Source organism: Aulostomus chinensis, chromosome 11 (genome assembly GCF_037954235.1).
Source record: "Aulostomus chinensis isolate RoL2024-O1b breed Wild chromosome 11, RoL_Achi_v1.0, whole genome shotgun sequence".
Classification (NCBI taxonomy): domain Eukaryota; kingdom Metazoa; phylum Chordata; class Actinopteri; order Syngnathiformes; family Aulostomidae; genus Aulostomus; species Aulostomus chinensis.
This window is the reverse complement of record NC_141330.1, coordinates 12,743,985-12,760,749: the sequence shown is the minus strand read 5'-3', so window position 1 is coordinate 12,760,749 and position 16,765 is coordinate 12,743,985. Positions and strand designations below refer to the sequence as shown.

The window sequence follows — 16,765 nt, the reverse complement described above, 5'->3', positions numbered from 1 at the left end:
AGCTTGGTGTGTTGGTACTTTCCTTTTTTACAGTGATCCCTTTTATAAAAATGTGTCGAAGGTGGTGATGCCCGCGCAGATACAGTAACTCATCTTCAGCCACAGGAGCACCACAGTAGAACAAGAGTACATGTTCCATTTTACACACTGTGTTTATGATGAAGTTTTCCTTCACTCTTTACCTCTTGTTAGCATGATATCTCAGGACGGCTCAGAGGGAGACTGTTCAGATTTGGTACACGTGTCCTCTTGAGTTTCAGCAATGAAAAGAAAGAGTTTGGTGGTCAAATGTCCAACCGCAATGTCTTGTTTCCAGTTAAGTCCTGAGATAAAACCAGTATTTCAATATTTTCAATGCTAAGAGAAAAGTTTGTCTTCAATCATGTAAGATTCATATTTTATTCAAATCAACATTTCAAAAAAAAATGTCCTTTTTCAATAGAACCAGATTCAGGCACAAAAAAGAAGGAAGCCAAATTGATGATATCTAATCTGTAATCCCAGGAAGTGAGATGCCTGTCATCTCTCTGTTCCCCACCGCACATCCGGGTTGGATCCAGCAACCACACATCAGGTGTTGAACGAGCATTGTACGTGACGCAGTACACGAGCCTCAGTACACACGAGCAAGCTTTTGACAGGGTTACGCGCCTGACGTCATAGCTGTGGGCGGGGCCTTCCGCTCTATGTGAGGACGTCAGATACCGAGCGAGTGAATTAATTAACCTCAAACGCGGGTGAAACGACAAGCGGACAGCGGAATTTCGAAGGTACCTTCTGTTTCTTATGTCAGTGTTGACTGTATTTAGTTTGCCCTCTTAATTTACCGGCTGTTTAATATGGAAGTAACTGCTTATGTTTTTCCTCCTCTTCTTGACGAAAAATTGCTGTGTAACCACGACAGTTGTAAAGCTGCAACGCTGGAGGTTATTTATTTACCAAATTGTGTGTTAATTGCTAATTCCACACGAGGAAAACAAACGCCTTCACAAGTGAAGCATCGATGGCTTAGTGTCGCTTTCGCTTTTTGCCAATGAATATTTTTCCTCCGGACAGTTCTTATTTTTTTTTAGGAAAATGGAGCCATACCTGAACAAAGAAACTGCATCATGTAGCAGGTGAGAAGTTGTCTTGTTAATTAAAATGTTCGAAACTGGCGGTTTGACCTTTTCCCTGAAGTCCAAACAGGATGTTTACTTTACAGTGGAAGCCCATAAAAAATGCATGTATGACTAAGGGGACTTCATCACCTCGTCTGTTATTTTTAAGGTTGATTTTCCGATAAATGGAATTCTGATGTAAACTTGTGATATCTACCTTAAGTTATTAATAGGCTACAGTTAAACTTGAATCATACGAAGCACTAAAATTGCAGACATCCCATAGTTTCTGAGTCACATTTATTTATGTGATAAGTGTGTTTATGAACATTTATCATGCCAATACTTTTAGTGTGTGTGTGTGTGTGTGTGTGTGTGTGTGTGTGTGTTTAATTTATAGTTGAACTGAGTGAGACAAGTTGTGCCGAGGCTCCAGACAGTTTCCAGGGAGGCTAGGAGAATGAAGGTGCAAGAAGATTAGTGTTCAACTGGACATCATGTAGAACAGACTGCATTTGTGTTATTTGGTGGAGAGAGTCAGAAGTTTGGGGTGAATTTTACTGCTTACTGTTAATCTAATTAATGAATCTTAGACTGTTTTGTAATCTGGAATTATGTAAAACTGCAGTATGTGGCTAGCTTGGCTAAAACACCGACTGTCTATGGAGTCAGTACAAGTATCATCCTATATAGGCACACAGGAATCAAAACTGAATAATCTAAAGAGGAGTAACTTACTGTAAGTTTTAAGATTCTGCGCAGTGTTGTTTTTTTGTTTTGTTTTTTTACCTTTTTAATAAAGTATCCTCTGGTTGTCAGACTTCCCTGATTCCACTTCATAATTTAGTTCTAAGAAAAACTTCCACAAATGAGGTTTGTTTGTGTCTTGTGGTGTAATTCTTCGTCACAAATTTGAATATGTGATAGATGGGTGGTCGCAACATCCATCCCGAGAGACCAATAGGAGGCAGCGCCATGGCATGAGGGGCTGCTGCAAGGTTAAGAGTGATGTGGCGAGCGTGCATGGTCAGCGCCTGCTACATCATCACGCCTCAGGTGTATTGAGTGTGTTATTGAATGAGTGAACGAAACAAGTCTGCCATTCTGTCTCCCTCCAGTCCTGTTTGTGTCAACAACCCTCACCTGGATGGACTGAAAGAAGACATCCTCTACCACTTCAGTCTAGGAACCGGAACACACGACCTCCCTGCTATGTTTGGTGATGTCAAAGTGAGGCTCTTTCATGACCAGCTGTTTGTCCCATTGCTTCCATAATCATCACGCAAGTATATTTCTGTTTCTTTTTGCCTTCCAGTTCGTGTGTGTCGGGGGCAGTCCCTGGAGGATGAAATCATTCATTGAGTACATTGCTGCTGAGCTCGGCATGGAAGACCCCAAAGCAGAGTACCCAAATATCTGTGCCGGAACAGATCGCTATGCCATGTACAAAGTCGGCCCTGTTCTCTCTGTCAGCGTACGTGAGAACCCTACGTCCCATTCTGCGACAATATCTTAAAAATGGAAGTGAAACTTATGTGCGATGTGTGTTGGCTGGATTTACAGCATGGCATGGGCATCCCATCTATTGCCATAATGCTGCACGAGCTAATCAAGCTCCTCCATCATGCACGTTGCACAGGTGTTACCATTATACGCATCGGGACCTCTGGTGGAATAGGTAAGTTCATCATTGATAGAATCTTTTTTTTTTTTTTTTTTAGTCATGAAAATTAACTATTTCCACCATTATTCTGGACTGACGGATGTAGGAGGGAACTACATGGCTCAGATTCCCATGTGATGGTACACAAAAGAGGTTTATTGAACTCAGTTGCATGTTTCTGTCACCCCCCCCCCCCCCCCCCCCATACAGAGCCTGGACCACAGGTGTATTTCCATATTCATTCAGTTCTGATTAAAGTTTGTATCAAAGTGCATTAATTAGTAGTATCTAAACGAGTTTACTGACAGAATCCAAAATCAGACATTGTTTTTTGCGAACAAATTGAATATTACAGAAGTGCTCAAAGTAGCTGTCAGGTTAAAAGATCACTGTGAGACTTGGCATCAATGAATATTGTTTTCTTCCAAGACCACCAGTTGGAACATAATTCACTCAAATTCACTCAGCCACATATTTAGGGATTATGCCAGACCAAGCTAGCTGTGCTCTCTGGAGGTAGTGTGTCAGAGGACTTCTTATCCATAAGGTACATTTTTCCTAGTTGTACCACAAGGGGGAGCTCAAAGGGCTGAGGAGCGGTTTCATCATCCTATGCAACTATTATGATATCCCTCTGTATTTTCTGGACCAGTCAGTCAATCGTCCTCTGTGTGCCATCTGCTGTTGAGGTGATGGTGGGGGTCTCCACCTGACCTTAAAGCTCTGGGGCCTGGTTTGCTCTTTAACCCCTCCTCAGCTGGTCTGAGCTAGGATTCATGAGAGCTGTGACATTTTTGATTCATATTTTGGAGGTTGGCAGTTGAAAGTTTATGTACTTGCCATATACATCAGTGGGAGCTCTGCTGTGTCCGTCTTTGAATGTACAGCTTCCTGATTTTACTCTCACCAGCCAATTTACCAGCCCCTGATATCAAACTAATGTGGTGCAATACAGCAGCAACCTGTGATCGATCCCCCCGTCATGAGGATTTAATAGTCAGTTTTGACAATTTTGATAGAACTGTTAATATATGCATTTTTTTTTAACCTTAAGCTTGTTATACGAACCCTTGTAGCATATCTCTCAGTCTTTCTGTCACTGGGTTTTCAGGGCTAACTCCTGGCACTGTTGTCATCACCAAACAGTCTGTAGATGCCACCTTCCTGCCCAAGTTTGAGCAGGTGATCTTGGGGAACACGGTGGTGCGCAACACTGATCTGGACCAAAGCCTGACGGAGGACCTGTTACAGTGCAGTAAGGACCTGGACCAGTTTGACACAGTGATAGGCAACACTATGTGCACTATGGATTTCTATGAAGGTATGAGTTGTGCAGCATTGATGTGTTGGTCATAGTGTATGTGGGTCAGTCAATAGCTTCAACTCATGCAGGCCAAGGCCGTTTGGATGGGGCTTTCTGCTCCTACACGGAGAAGGATAAACAGAAATACCTCAAACGTGCCAGGGAGTCAGGAGTCTGCAATATTGAGATGGAGTCATCGGTTTTTGCTGCCATGTGTCGGCTGAGTGGTCTGCGAGGTAAGATCTAGGATAAGAACAGGTGCTAACATTCAGTGCACTCCCTGTAACCTTCCTGTCTTCTTCTGCGTAGCGGCTGTGGTCTGCGTCACACTACTGGACCGGCTGAAGGGCGATCAGCTGACTAGCTCTCAGGACGTGCTTCACAATTATCAGCAGCGTCCTCAGATCCTGGTGGGCTGCTACATTAAGAAGCAGCTGTGCGCCAAAGCAGAACAAACCTAAGTGGTATGCAGCAGACGCCAAAGTCGTGGCAGATGATGTCATGTAACTCAGATTTCAACTTGTTTTTGTACATGTTCTTTGCTGCGCGCTATGCTTTTAATGTTGGGAGTAACTACTGAACAGGGAAATGATCCCTTGTTTTCCTTAAACATTGATTTTAGATGATTGTTTTTTTTACCATCATGATAAACTCATATTGTTTTCACTGTTTTATTTCATTTGCTTAAATGTTGGAGTTTGAAGTGCAGCAGTCCATTGTCTGCCTCTATTTTTTTATACAATTTGTCAAGGTTTTTTTTTTATTAATCTTAAACTACTCATTTAATTTTATTGGTGCAGCAGGTATCAAGAGTGGTGTCATTCCATACCTTTGTTTCACAAATGGATATATTGTTTTCTTGAAAATTAAAGACAGAACTATTAGATGTTGAATGTTGGATTTTTTTTTTTTAAAGTTTCTTCAGAACCTCAAAACCATGTCACCCCTCTTGAGAGAAATAAACTCCACTTGAAGTCTTATCACCAATAAATCCTCAAAGTTTTTGCCTTCGTGTTGTGGTTCTTTGAGTATCGCGTTCACCGCGTAGTGCACTGTCTTTAACCCCGTTGTGGTTATTTAAATCATCAGTCATGAATTTGCACTATAATGGATTCATTGTCATTTTTAATGTAATCTTTATCCAATCCAACATGGCTAATTATTCCTCTCTTAGGTCTAAATGTGCGAAAAGGAACAAACAGCTGCTTCCACTTCTGACAATATGTGCAATAAATTCTGTCTGGACCAAAGTGCCTGCTATATGAGGGATGTGAAATACATCGAAGTTATTGATATAAAAACATTTATATAATCATTTTTTACATGCTCAAATGTGGTTAAATGTGAATTTGAGAAAAAAAAATGTTTCAAGGAAATATTTTTACTGGAGGTGAAAAACATGACATGCACATCCAATTGCGCATTGGATGGGTGCTTCTTAGTATCCCAATGGTTTGCAAAAGCCTATTTAAATAAATTTATTGTTATTTTCTCAGCATCAACGATGAGTAAAGAGTAGCAAAACTAGGCAGATAGAAACACTGCACCACTACCAATATATTAAAAAAACAACCCTTTGATACTGATGACACCTCGATATTATTATGCATCGCTAATGAAATTCTAGCAATGATCTTGACATGTAGTTTGTCTCATCATTAATATTCTCCTATAAGATAGGGGCGTGTCCTTTGAATATCAACGATAACAGTTGAAGTACGGTTTTATTATTTCTTCCCCTTGCGTGTGCGCTCCTCTCGTCTGCTTCTAGAGCTCGGCTGGGTCTCGGTGGATGTTATCTGCGCGTCAGAGGACGGAGGAGGGTCTGGCTGCGCGCTCCCGGGCGTGCCCACCTTCCAGTCTACCATCCCATCCTCCTCCTCGCTCTATTCGCTGACTCAGTGCCTTAAGCAGCATCGCCGTTCACCTGGACAGAGCTACAGCATCCTCTGCGGAGACACACATACATATCAGCCATGGCTAAAACAGCTACCGGTGAGTACACTATTCAGATGATTTGAGGATGTTAAAACTAACGCAGGGATGGATGGATAGATGAGTGGATGGATGGATGGATCAGTTTGTGACGGACGCATCGTGCCTTGTACCCGGCCCGGTGTGGTCCACCGGCTGGTGCGTCTCTCTCTCTCTTTCACTGCTATTAAAATGGAGTCAAATGTGTTATATTCACATCCATATGAGCCTGTATTCTTATTATATCCTAACCACAAAGGCCTGGTTATAATTGCAAGGACTGTTTGCTTCCAATTCAATAATCACGCTCCGTCATTACCAAATTATCATTATTATCACCTTCTGCGTTCATCTTTTATTCCTCATTTGTTTCCCCGTTTTCTCTTTATAACGGTAAATAATTCTATATGGGTCATAGACAGCTTTATTTACAAGCCACCTGCGGTTCATGCTACCGCGGCCCCAGCATGCAGCATAATGCAGACGGACGGACCCCACCCAAAGATGCTGATGCTGATGCTGCCGTGCATGTAGCCACCAGCGAGGCCTAGAGGGCGTCAGCAGTCTGGCTGCACACTGCACCTGCACGCCTTCTTTCACACACACACACACACACACACACACACACACACACACACACACACACACACACACACACACACACACATACACACACACACACACACACACACACACACACACACTCCAATAACCTAATATAACTCCAGTAACCTGAATAATCATTCCTGATATTTATGTGACACGACTCCATTTTATCCTGTCGCAAGAGATACCATTTATTTTGCATGTGAACAGATGAGAAGGCTTCAAACAACAGACAGGCCTAATTAACACTTGTGACCCTTCTTCTAGCAGATTAGATCTAAAAATATCCAGTTTCAGACATCCTTTCAGTCCATTTGTGTTGAAAACCAATTCATATGTAAATACCATGGTTTTTTTTAATGTTAGCTATTTTTGCTCCACTGTAATACAGTATATGCTGCAGACTGGCTTGTTGTGCTGGTGGCCAAAAGGAGATAGACAGGTGTATGGAGGGGGGCTAGTGGGACTGTGGGGGGGGGGGGGGTGGAAGGCAGGCCAGCCCTGCAGCAAAGCATGCTGGCCTTTGCAGCACAAGACCTGTAAAGCTGCGCTGTGACACTCTGTTGTCCTCTTTTGTTGGTTGATATGGGAAAAAGGAAGAAGATGCTGGAAATGTTCAATCAACAGAAGCTGGTGGAGACTTATTAGCATGTCTTGTTGGTAGAACCGTAACACAGGACCAATAAATGAGGCCTAACTCACTGTTTCTTCTCTGTAGATTCTCACAAATCTTCTGTTATTATAAGATCAGTTTCACAATTGCACAGTCAATGTTGTAACAAAAAATCACTCTGAAACACACAGTTATTTTCAAGCAGCGCGGGTGTTATGTCTCCGTGTTGGTCCCGTGGTTTCTTTTTGGCTTCTGTCTTTGTTATCTTGGTGTTTGCCAGGTTAACTATTTTCGGGAGCCTCACCTGACTGTTTGTTTACGTTCCTGCAGCGTATAAAGAGAAGATGAAGGAACTGTCCGTCCTCTCCCTCATCTGTTCCTGCTTCTACCCAGAAACACGCAACAAGCTTGTGTGTGAGTTTGAAGGTTGGGATCAGCTCAAATTCACGTTTTATCCATATGCTATTAAAAACAGCTCCTTCTCTGCCTTGTTTATTGCACTATTGGACATTGATTTTTCCCTGTCTGATCATAATTGTCTGATTTACAGACATGGAGGTGAAACCTATAAACAAGCGAGCCTCTGGCCAGGCCTTTGAGGTGATTCTCAAGCCCCTGTCTCCAGTATCAGACATAGCTCACAACCTCCCTTCACCCCCCAAGAAGGACATCTCCTTGGATGATATCGAGAAGAAACTGGAGGCTGCTGAAGAACGGAGAAAGGTAGTATCTTTTTTTTTTTAGATTATTATTGTTATTTTAGCCCTGTCAAATAGCTTCAGGCATTTCAAATGAAAACATCTTTCAGATGATATTTTTTTTCTTTTTGGGTGTATTTTTAGTACCAAGAGTCCCAGGTGCTTAGGGCTTTGGCAGAGAAGCGAGAGCATGAACGCGATGTGTTGCTAAAGGCCATGGAAGAGAACAGCAACTTCAGCAAGATGGCCGAAGAGAAGCTCCAGATGAAGATGGAGCAGATTAAGGAGAATCGTGATGCCCACCTGGCAGCCATGCTGGAGCGTCTACAGGAGAAGGTGAGGAATTCAGAATACATCGATGGGTGCCGAGAAAAAGAAAAAAGAAAGTTAGAATAGCTCTTGACATGTTGCTGTGGTGTTTACCAGGAGAGACGTGCAGCCGTGGTGCGCAGGAACAAAGAGCTGAGGGAAGAGCTGACAGCATGAGCAACGCACAAGTCCTGACTTCCATTATCCATCTACATCACTCCATCCAGCCCCCTTCCACACCCTGCTCCAACCTTCTCCAGAACAGACACCCAGACACCCTGGAGCCCAAGAGGTGGAGGGCCTCACCACCACGCCCCAGTACATCACACCACAATAACTCACCACTATCAGTATTATCAGTGATAAGATCAACAAACATCTGTATCACACCTGTTGAAAATTGAAGGGATCTTTCTTCTTGATTTTAGAAAAAATGCAAGAATCTGGCTTTTATTTTGTAAATAATTTTTATCTATCTATCTATCTATCTATCTATCTATCTATCTATCTATCTATCTATCTATCTATCTATCTATCTATCTATCTATCTATCTATCTATCTATCTATCTATCTATCTATCTATCTATCATGGAAAGTGAAGTACATCTACAATTGTTGTATTTCACTTTGCAATTTCCAAAACAACAACAACAAATAAACAACTTTCTTTATATGTTTCAATTGAAATTTGATGCTACAAACATGTTCTCGTGAAAGCCTTTGGTGTTGTGAGCTGACTGACATTTGCAGTGATTCCTGATGATGTCATGATGATGATGATGATGATGATGATGATATTTCTGTGTCTTTGTGAAGAATGACGGTTGGTGTACTGCAGACTCCTCAAGATATCAACATGCCCCCCCCCCCCCTGCCCCCCTGTCCCCCTGTATCTTCCTCATTGCACTCGACGCGCACGCTTAAACCGACGGGTTGTAAAAGTGTCTGAAAGGAGCTTGATAATGAACTTGAGAGGTGCTTTATAATGATTAAGAATGTCTTGACCCAATGGGAGTTTATATACTTGCAGGTTCCCACCTACACAGACAGTGCCATTGACCAGTGGATCCATCTTTAGCTGACTCTGTTACGTATACAGTATTTGGGTAAAAATGTCTTGAATGTTACGACAGCATACTGGTACCATGCACACACAGTGGAATATGCTGTTGCTCCCACCTGGATATGGATAGTGTGAACATAACCTGTGTCTGCTAGGGTGTGTGTGTGTGTGTGTGTGAACGAGACTCTGTACCAAGAGGCATTATTAGCGTCGGCTCACTTTAGGGGATTAGATAGAGAATGGATGCAGGACGCTTTCCATTCAGCACACTGAACTAGTCTTTTTAATATACAGCACCACTGATATCTGCCTGCATCTTCTGCTGCTTGTGTTTTCCCTTCATATATTTCTCTGTGAAAGCTTTGCTGAATAAAGGTTTGGGGTTCTGTGAACATGGCATGCACCATCTAATAATTTTCTGTGCTAAAAGATGAGGGGAAAAATGTAAACTGCCAAATAAAAAGAATAAGTTATCTTCTGATCCTGCGAAGCACAGTCTTCACCTAGCAAGTTTTTCATGTGTGAAAATAATATTAATTCATCGTGTTTCTCAACCACTGGGCTGTGGTTCCAAGGATGGCCTGCCTGTGGGCTGTGAAATGTCAGTTGCAGCTGACTATTTGTGGGAGAAATAAGTTTTTTAAGTAGAATATTAACAGAAAAATTATAATAAGAAGTGTATGCAAGTCATTTAAATGTATCAAAAATACGAAAATGAAATAAATTGTAAGTTATATAAAACCATCAAATAACATCATCAATTTGAGATGTTGAGTTTGGCAAGCAAACTGGTAACATGGTGTAATAATGAAGTTATTTCAGAGAGCACACCTATAAAATTGATAAAGCCTGGTTGTTTTTTGGGTTTATTTAATTTCTGAGCTCTGGGGAATGGCGGAATTGGATTTTATTAATACATTTTGAATAGATTATTAAATCAGAATGAAATGGAATCAGCAAACTAATTTTTTAGAGGTCCTTAAATTTAGTAAGTACTGAAAACAGAGCCCTTTTAAGGTGTGCGTAGGACACCAGAAGGCACCATGTTTCACCAGTAGGTGGCAGTGATAGATTTGTTTGGATCAAATAAACCTGCACCTCCAAAAAATAGACCAAAAGTTTACAATCTGCCAAATGCTGAAAAATATTGTGACTAAAACTCTGTAAGAATGGACAAATCATCTGTTCATGAGAATCACGAGGATTTGGAATTAAAATAAAAGTCCAGTGTAGATGGCAGTCATCAGCTCTGAGGAACATCATGTTCAATAATAAACTAAAAAAAACTGTTAGTTACTAAAAAATGTGTGTGTGTGTGTGTGTGTGTGTGTGTGTGTGTGTGTTTGTGTTTGCATATGTAAAAACAATGAACCTCTAAAAAAACTTTGCCACGAAGCAGTGATTTATTGGTCCAGCTGTCTGTTACTTTTGACTGCTTCCTTCAGTGTCCCCATCCTGTTCACACTATTGTCTCCGTTCCAGACCAACCCGAGCCAGTGAGGTCAGGGCAACATTGTAAATGATTTCCTGTGACTCTTAATGATTTCCTGGGTATTCATAAGGGTAACAATGCTCTGGGATTTAGTTACTTACCTGGCAGACAGAAAAGGAATTGCCTTTCAGTCAATAAACAGGTCTTTATTAGCTCATATTAACTGCTACGCGACTTTAGCAAAAATACACCTGCAGATAACGTGAAAAGATACATCATGCCAACCAAACCGTCCGCAGAATTCGAAGAAGTCACGCAACAAATTGCTGTAAATTTGTATTTTTAGCTTTAAAATTCAATTTATTGGTACAAAAATATTACAAACAGATACAAAAAAATGCAGGTGTCCATTTGTCAAGTAATTAGTTTTCCAGATATGCTGCATATAATCTTAATTCATGAAGTAGTTCTGAAGTGTCACTCAACTAATGCACCGGATTCAGTAAGTCTACTTCGGACATCTGTGCTTGAGAAGAGTAGAAGGTTCAGTATCTGATCTAAAAAAATATTACCTCTAATTTGTGCTTATGTAACGCTATTTATGGCCCAGAACACTATAAAATCATTACTCAACCTGGAGAAACAGTGCATGTTAGCTACATTAGTTATCAATTTCCAGGAATAACATAAAATCATTTGACATCATTTTCTACAAGAGAGGAAATTATATCCATCGGCTACCTCTCCCACATAATAAAATAAGGTGTTTTATTGCTATAAAACAGATGAGGCAGCTTGTTCTGCCTGGTCTGTGTTTGTGGGCACAGCTCAGCTGTTGCCTTCAGTCCAGTTGGCTTCAGAAGGCCCCGATCTCTGTGCCCCAGGGCCTGTAAGGCTTCGACAGGGTAGAGGAGGGGCTCACTGTGCTGAGGGCTGTCGGGGAGACTAATGGGAACGCACCCAAGGAGAGGGGGAAGGCTGAGAGTGAAGACAGCGACGAAAGGAGCGGTGGCGAAAGCTTGGATGTTGGCACAGGCAGATTGAGGGGCAGCGAGCTGTTGGGAGGCACCCTGAGAGACTCTGTGGGGGGCAAGACACTAAGTCTGGATGTGCCAGATGCTTCAGTGGAAGGGGAGGAAGCTGTAGAAGCAGAACAAGTGGAGGAGGAGGAGGATGGCGGTCTACTGCTTCCTCTGGATGCAGGGGTCCTGCCCTGGGGATGTTGTAAGAGGAGGGGGTGAGGGAGATGGGCAGGGGCAGTCCCGTAGGCAGAGCCCCAGGCTAAGTGTTCCAGTCCGGTCTGCACCTCCCTCTGAGAGGCGTAGTTACTAAGATGGGACACCAGGCGTAGACGGAGGGGGTCCGTACTGTCCCGGCCCTCTATGATACTGAGGAACCGAGCCGTCTCTGCCAAGCACTCCCTGAAGCCCAGGCTGCGGTAATCCTTCGCAAGAGCATGAGCCTCGAAGTAACCTGAGAGGAGACAGAAACATGTGATTTACCTCATGGTATTAAGACTTCCTGACACATGGAATCATTTGATCTCAAAGACCACAAAGGAGCTGTAACTTACCTTTGCCACCAGATGCATGAAGCATCTTCAGATGGTCCACAGTCATTTGCAATATTTCTGCTTTTTCCAGTTTAGCAGATCCCTGTTGAAAGAATATTTCAAGTACATAAATACTGGGATGATGTCATTTCTTTATCAGGCAACCACCTGCAGGCTTTTGAAGGTATTTACCTGTTTCTCAAAAGCGCTTGGAACTAATCTTCTCAGCTCAGACAGACTGTTGTTGATGCGATCGCGTCTCCTCTTCTCAATAATCTGAACATGAAATATTGTGATTCATTATTGATGTCACAGGTGGAAGAAAAAAACAGCGAACACACTGGATTTACTGTTACTCACCCCTCTGCGTCTTTTTCTGGCTTGAACTTGAGTAGTTGTGGAGGGTGACATGGAGCCGTGAGAATCAAGTTGACTGGAAGGTAAAACAAAAATATATAAATAGAATAAAGTTCATTTTAAAATATTGCACAAGTGACTTCAAATACGCAAATCTGCCTGGATGTCAAGTAAAACCAACCTATTTTCGTCACAGCTGTCTTTCTCCACTTCAATATTGTCATCCAGGTCGCTCTCAGAAGAGCTGTAGTTGTGGCTTCGCTTCATGTTGCTCCTCAGGTCCACAGTGGTAGAATAGTCCTCTTGTTGAGAGCAGCAGAGACGCACTGACAGCTGCGGGGCTGCGCAACAACATCTCCCTCCGCTGCTCCTGGCAGGGGCGGGGTCCCCGGAGCTAGGTGGGCGGGGCTTGACAAATCATAAGCCTCTTAAAATCGAGCTTGTATTTGAGAGACGTGAGCTTTTTAAAAAACAAAAACAAAAAAAAACTCTGCAGAAGTCTCCCAAAAGAAAGTTCGATTGAAAGTGTTGAAACTCACCATTGGAATGTAGACTTTTAAGATAATGTTGCTGTTGTTTTTTTAAAGAAAACAAAAATGGACCTAACTTGACAGTTTGTCAAGGTCTGATTTTTAAGACACATTTGTCCTGGACAGCCAAAACAACAAGAAACAAACAGTACAGAGAAAATGAAACATTAAAATAAATGTATAATTTTTTAGTTGTCTAGTTATGAATAGACCTGCAACAATTAATTAATTGATCGAAACAAATGGCTTGCTAATTATTTTGATAATTTATGAAAAGTTTTCCTCTCGTGAAATGTGACAAGTTGGTTCCAGGCTCATATGCATAAGGATTAACAACTTTTTTTTTCTTTTTAATTCAGCAAACGAAGAATTTTTACAATGTTGGATGGACAAAAGAAGAAATTTAAACTCCTCATTTAAACTCATTTCAGCACCGATACACTGTGATCAGCATTTTCTTAGATTTTCCCCTCTTCATTTATTTATGAGAATAATCTGCAGACAAATCATTGTAAAAATGATTATTAGTTGTAGCCCTACAATTAAAAGGCTTTCCAAAATAACTTTAAAATTAAGAGAAAGAGAGAGGGGGGGGGTGTGAGAGCCTTTTTTATTAAGCTCAGACCTGACGGAGGAGGGCGGTGATGGTGAAAGTAAGACATCACATTCATAAAGCGCCCTGAAGAGACTGAGGTTGGTCCTCTCTCCGGTGTTTGACAGCTCAGGCTGACTGGAGGACTCCTGACCTCAAGCCCCCAGGTTTCCCTGCTGAGCAGTAACATGCATTAGAGTGGGAGCCCTCTTCTTCTGTGGTGTTGTGGAGGACACACGGCCCATTAGTAGAGTGTGTTGTTCATTGTCCTCTGTCAGCTGTGTGGCTCCACAACAGCATTGATCAGCCGGGAGGCCCAACGTTAGTGGCTCAGTGTTGCCAGGCTCTCCTAGGAAACTGCAAACAGGTCAACTGACTGGCGCAGAGAGAACTTCCCAGGGAATCATTCATCCACAGAACAGTGCACATGGCTCTACTGCAGGCTGGGAAAGAGGAATGTTTTTAGAAGCTACAGCTATATGCAACCACCGATGAGTGTTTTGCTTATGAGCCACGAGAAAAAACAAACCGACTTAGGCATACTGCAGGCTCATATGAAACAGCATTAAAGTGCGTCATTCATCCAGTGCTGGATGAGAGCAGGGGTGGTCTGCTGAAGGTGTGATCATTTTGACCCCACTAATCCGCAGGGTTGCAGGGCAGACTATGTAAAACACAGTAGCTTTCGATGTTTGCACTCTAATGTGTAACTGACACCCTTTGGGTGTTTCTAGAATGTATTAGGAGAACGGACACATGCCAAGAAACTAACTGAAAGCCACTGAGTGGCTGAGGAGGGACCTGCTGTCTGCCAAGCTGTCAAAAAAGAATTGCAGAAATCCAACCATGATGTTAAATGTGCTTAACTTTATAAACTAAAACATCGGATATATTATAACACACGATATTGTATTCAAAAAAGTCAGTAATAAGTTAGCGAGAGCCATATTAAAGCTATAGTGCAGATGGTTTGTCTCCATCTTCAGGCAGCGACAGGAACTGCAATTGTTGTTTTCCTGCTTTTTTTTACACCTACTTTGTTGTGTTTTGTCTCACATGACCAGTAAAAAGCAAAATTGTTTGTTTCACTTTCAGTATTTGATCCAATCACGTTAAGAGGGACTGAAAAATAACTTCACATTCAAGCTAGCAGAGAGCTAACAGCAAGCAGCAAGCTCAGCCCGTATGCTGTGCCCAAAGAGCATGCTCACTGTCCTAATCAGAAGTGTTCTAGATTTGTTTTCTTTTTTACTCAAATTAGAGTTTTATGGTGCCTTAACAATGGTTAGACCTGGATTATACTGGATGTTTTGGATAGTTAATTGTGCCATTGTCAGTTGTCTTCATTAGCTGTCAGTTGCAAATATGTAGCTGGTGTTTTTGGACTTTTGGAGTCACCAAGAGGTGTGGGGGGCAGCTTTGTGAGCTCAAGATAACTAACCACAAGGTATCGAAAGGTAAATTATACATTTTTTGTCACCGTAATTTTGTTATAAAAGTTAATTATAAAATCATTAGCGCCTCTAAGTGATTTGTGTGATATGAATTGAGCTTCACTGCCAAGACAACATTTGGTACAAATGTAATGCAGGACTTCAAGTTGTGAATCCCTCCCACTTGGACATTTCTTTCCAGTCATTATATAAAAAAATGAATTATTTGAAATTAAATAAGACAAAATGCAAGGAAATAAATAAACACTATCATTATATATATATATATATATACATACATATATATAAATATATATACATATAAACACATATATATACATACATATACACATACATATATATACATATATACATACATATATACACATATATATGTATATATATACATATATATATACACATATATACACACACACACATATATACATATATATATATATATATATATATATATATATACATATATATATATATATATATATATATATATATATATATATATATATATATATATATAGAAAGAAAGTCAAATCCCATTTCTTGTCCGTGATGATGAAAGGTCCAGACAATGACAGCACTCCAGTCGGGGCTAATTCCTGGAGTGACACGTCTGGTAAGGCTATCAGTGGGAGCACGACCCCCCTGCTGTCCTCCATTCCAGAGACTTGTAGAGCAGCAGCTGTCTCTCCCTGCTCCATCCATCAGATCAGTTGTTAACTTGCTGCGTTGAGATCTAGACAAGTGCGGATGAGAGCTTGATTCCACGGAGCAACTGCAGGACAACACACTGTTCCCAGAATGTCAGAGGGGTGTCGGTGGTGACAGATACAATGTGCAAGCTCCAGCCTTTCTGTTGATGCAGCGAGCGCGGGTGAACCTTCACCCCCACCAGCCCCTACCCCCCATCCCTGTCAGCACACACTTTCACTAAAAACCATTCCTGTACCTTAGGAATACCACACATACATTTCCACACGTCTATGCTGGACATAAATAAACCAGCGTTGCATGTTGCTCTTCACTTCATGAATGCTAATAGGTCAGACGTAGCTAGATGAGATCCAGCCCTCACGCTGAACCATACATGGCCTTTTGGTGACTTATTATATTTGGGATCACTTCAGTATTGTTTTTGATGCTATTATAGTAATGGCGCTCTACTGTCACTAACTCTACAGGATCATGTGGTCTCCATTATGCAGACACAAACCACTCTCCTCACACCTGACTGTCAAGGTCCCTCTCATTAGTGCTGACATTCCTGTGGACCATTAAACATCATTAGGATTTTTTCCACGAGAAACCTTGACATTTCACCTCAGGAGTCATAACATTTCTCCCTTGGCTTTTAGTGACATGTTCTATTCATTATGTGTATGTATCTTCATCATCAGCATGCCAAATTGTGCCTGTTGACCATGAAGCTCACTGGGCATCAGTTTTGGAGGAACTACTCTCCAAACGGTGCCAGGAAGCTAAGAGGTATAAGCAAGCATTTGTTTGAAACTGGCGTGTGCC

General features: G+C 41.6%; 3 protein-coding genes across 4 annotated transcripts; 2 read left to right on the top strand and 1 right to left on the bottom strand.

The window, feature by feature from the left end:
- The first annotated feature begins 606 nt into the window (after positions 1-606).
- Positions 607-5,073, top strand: upp1 (uridine phosphorylase 1). 2 transcript variants are annotated; one of them, XM_086218596.1, is made up of 8 exons: positions 607-770; positions 1,074-1,118; positions 2,219-2,330; positions 2,416-2,574; positions 2,664-2,778; positions 3,875-4,084; positions 4,156-4,302; positions 4,376-5,073. In XM_086218596.1, the coding sequence occupies exons 2-8, from the start codon at positions 1,078-1,080 to the stop codon at positions 4,525-4,527; spliced, it is 936 nt and encodes a 311-aa protein (XP_086074722.1). In that variant the 5' UTR covers positions 607-770; positions 1,074-1,077; the 3' UTR covers positions 4,528-5,073. The 2 variants fall into 2 exon arrangements, with proteins under 2 accessions (XP_086074722.1, XP_086074721.1); XM_086218595.1 differs by having other exon boundaries at positions 623-770; positions 1,057-1,118.
- Positions 5,074-5,869: 796 nt separating this feature from the next.
- Positions 5,870-9,804, top strand: stmn2a (stathmin 2a). The gene is made up of 5 exons (XM_086218593.1): positions 5,870-6,061; positions 7,590-7,685; positions 7,810-7,982; positions 8,102-8,293; positions 8,384-9,804. The coding sequence occupies exons 1-5, from the start codon at positions 6,043-6,045 to the stop codon at positions 8,441-8,443; spliced, it is 540 nt and encodes a 179-aa protein (XP_086074719.1). The 5' UTR covers positions 5,870-6,042; the 3' UTR covers positions 8,444-9,804.
- Positions 9,805-11,092: 1,288 nt separating this feature from the next.
- On the bottom strand, positions 11,093-12,990 carry LOC147253425 (hairy/enhancer-of-split related with YRPW motif protein 1-like). Its single transcript, XM_086217235.1, has 5 exons — positions 12,853-12,990; positions 12,675-12,747; positions 12,507-12,590; positions 12,336-12,417; positions 11,093-12,235 (listed from the first exon to the last, which is right to left on the bottom strand). The coding sequence occupies exons 1-5, from the start codon at positions 12,936-12,938 to the stop codon at positions 11,619-11,621; spliced, it is 942 nt and encodes a 313-aa protein (XP_086073361.1). The 5' UTR covers positions 12,939-12,990; the 3' UTR covers positions 11,093-11,618.
- Positions 12,991-16,765: the final 3,775 nt, after the last annotated feature.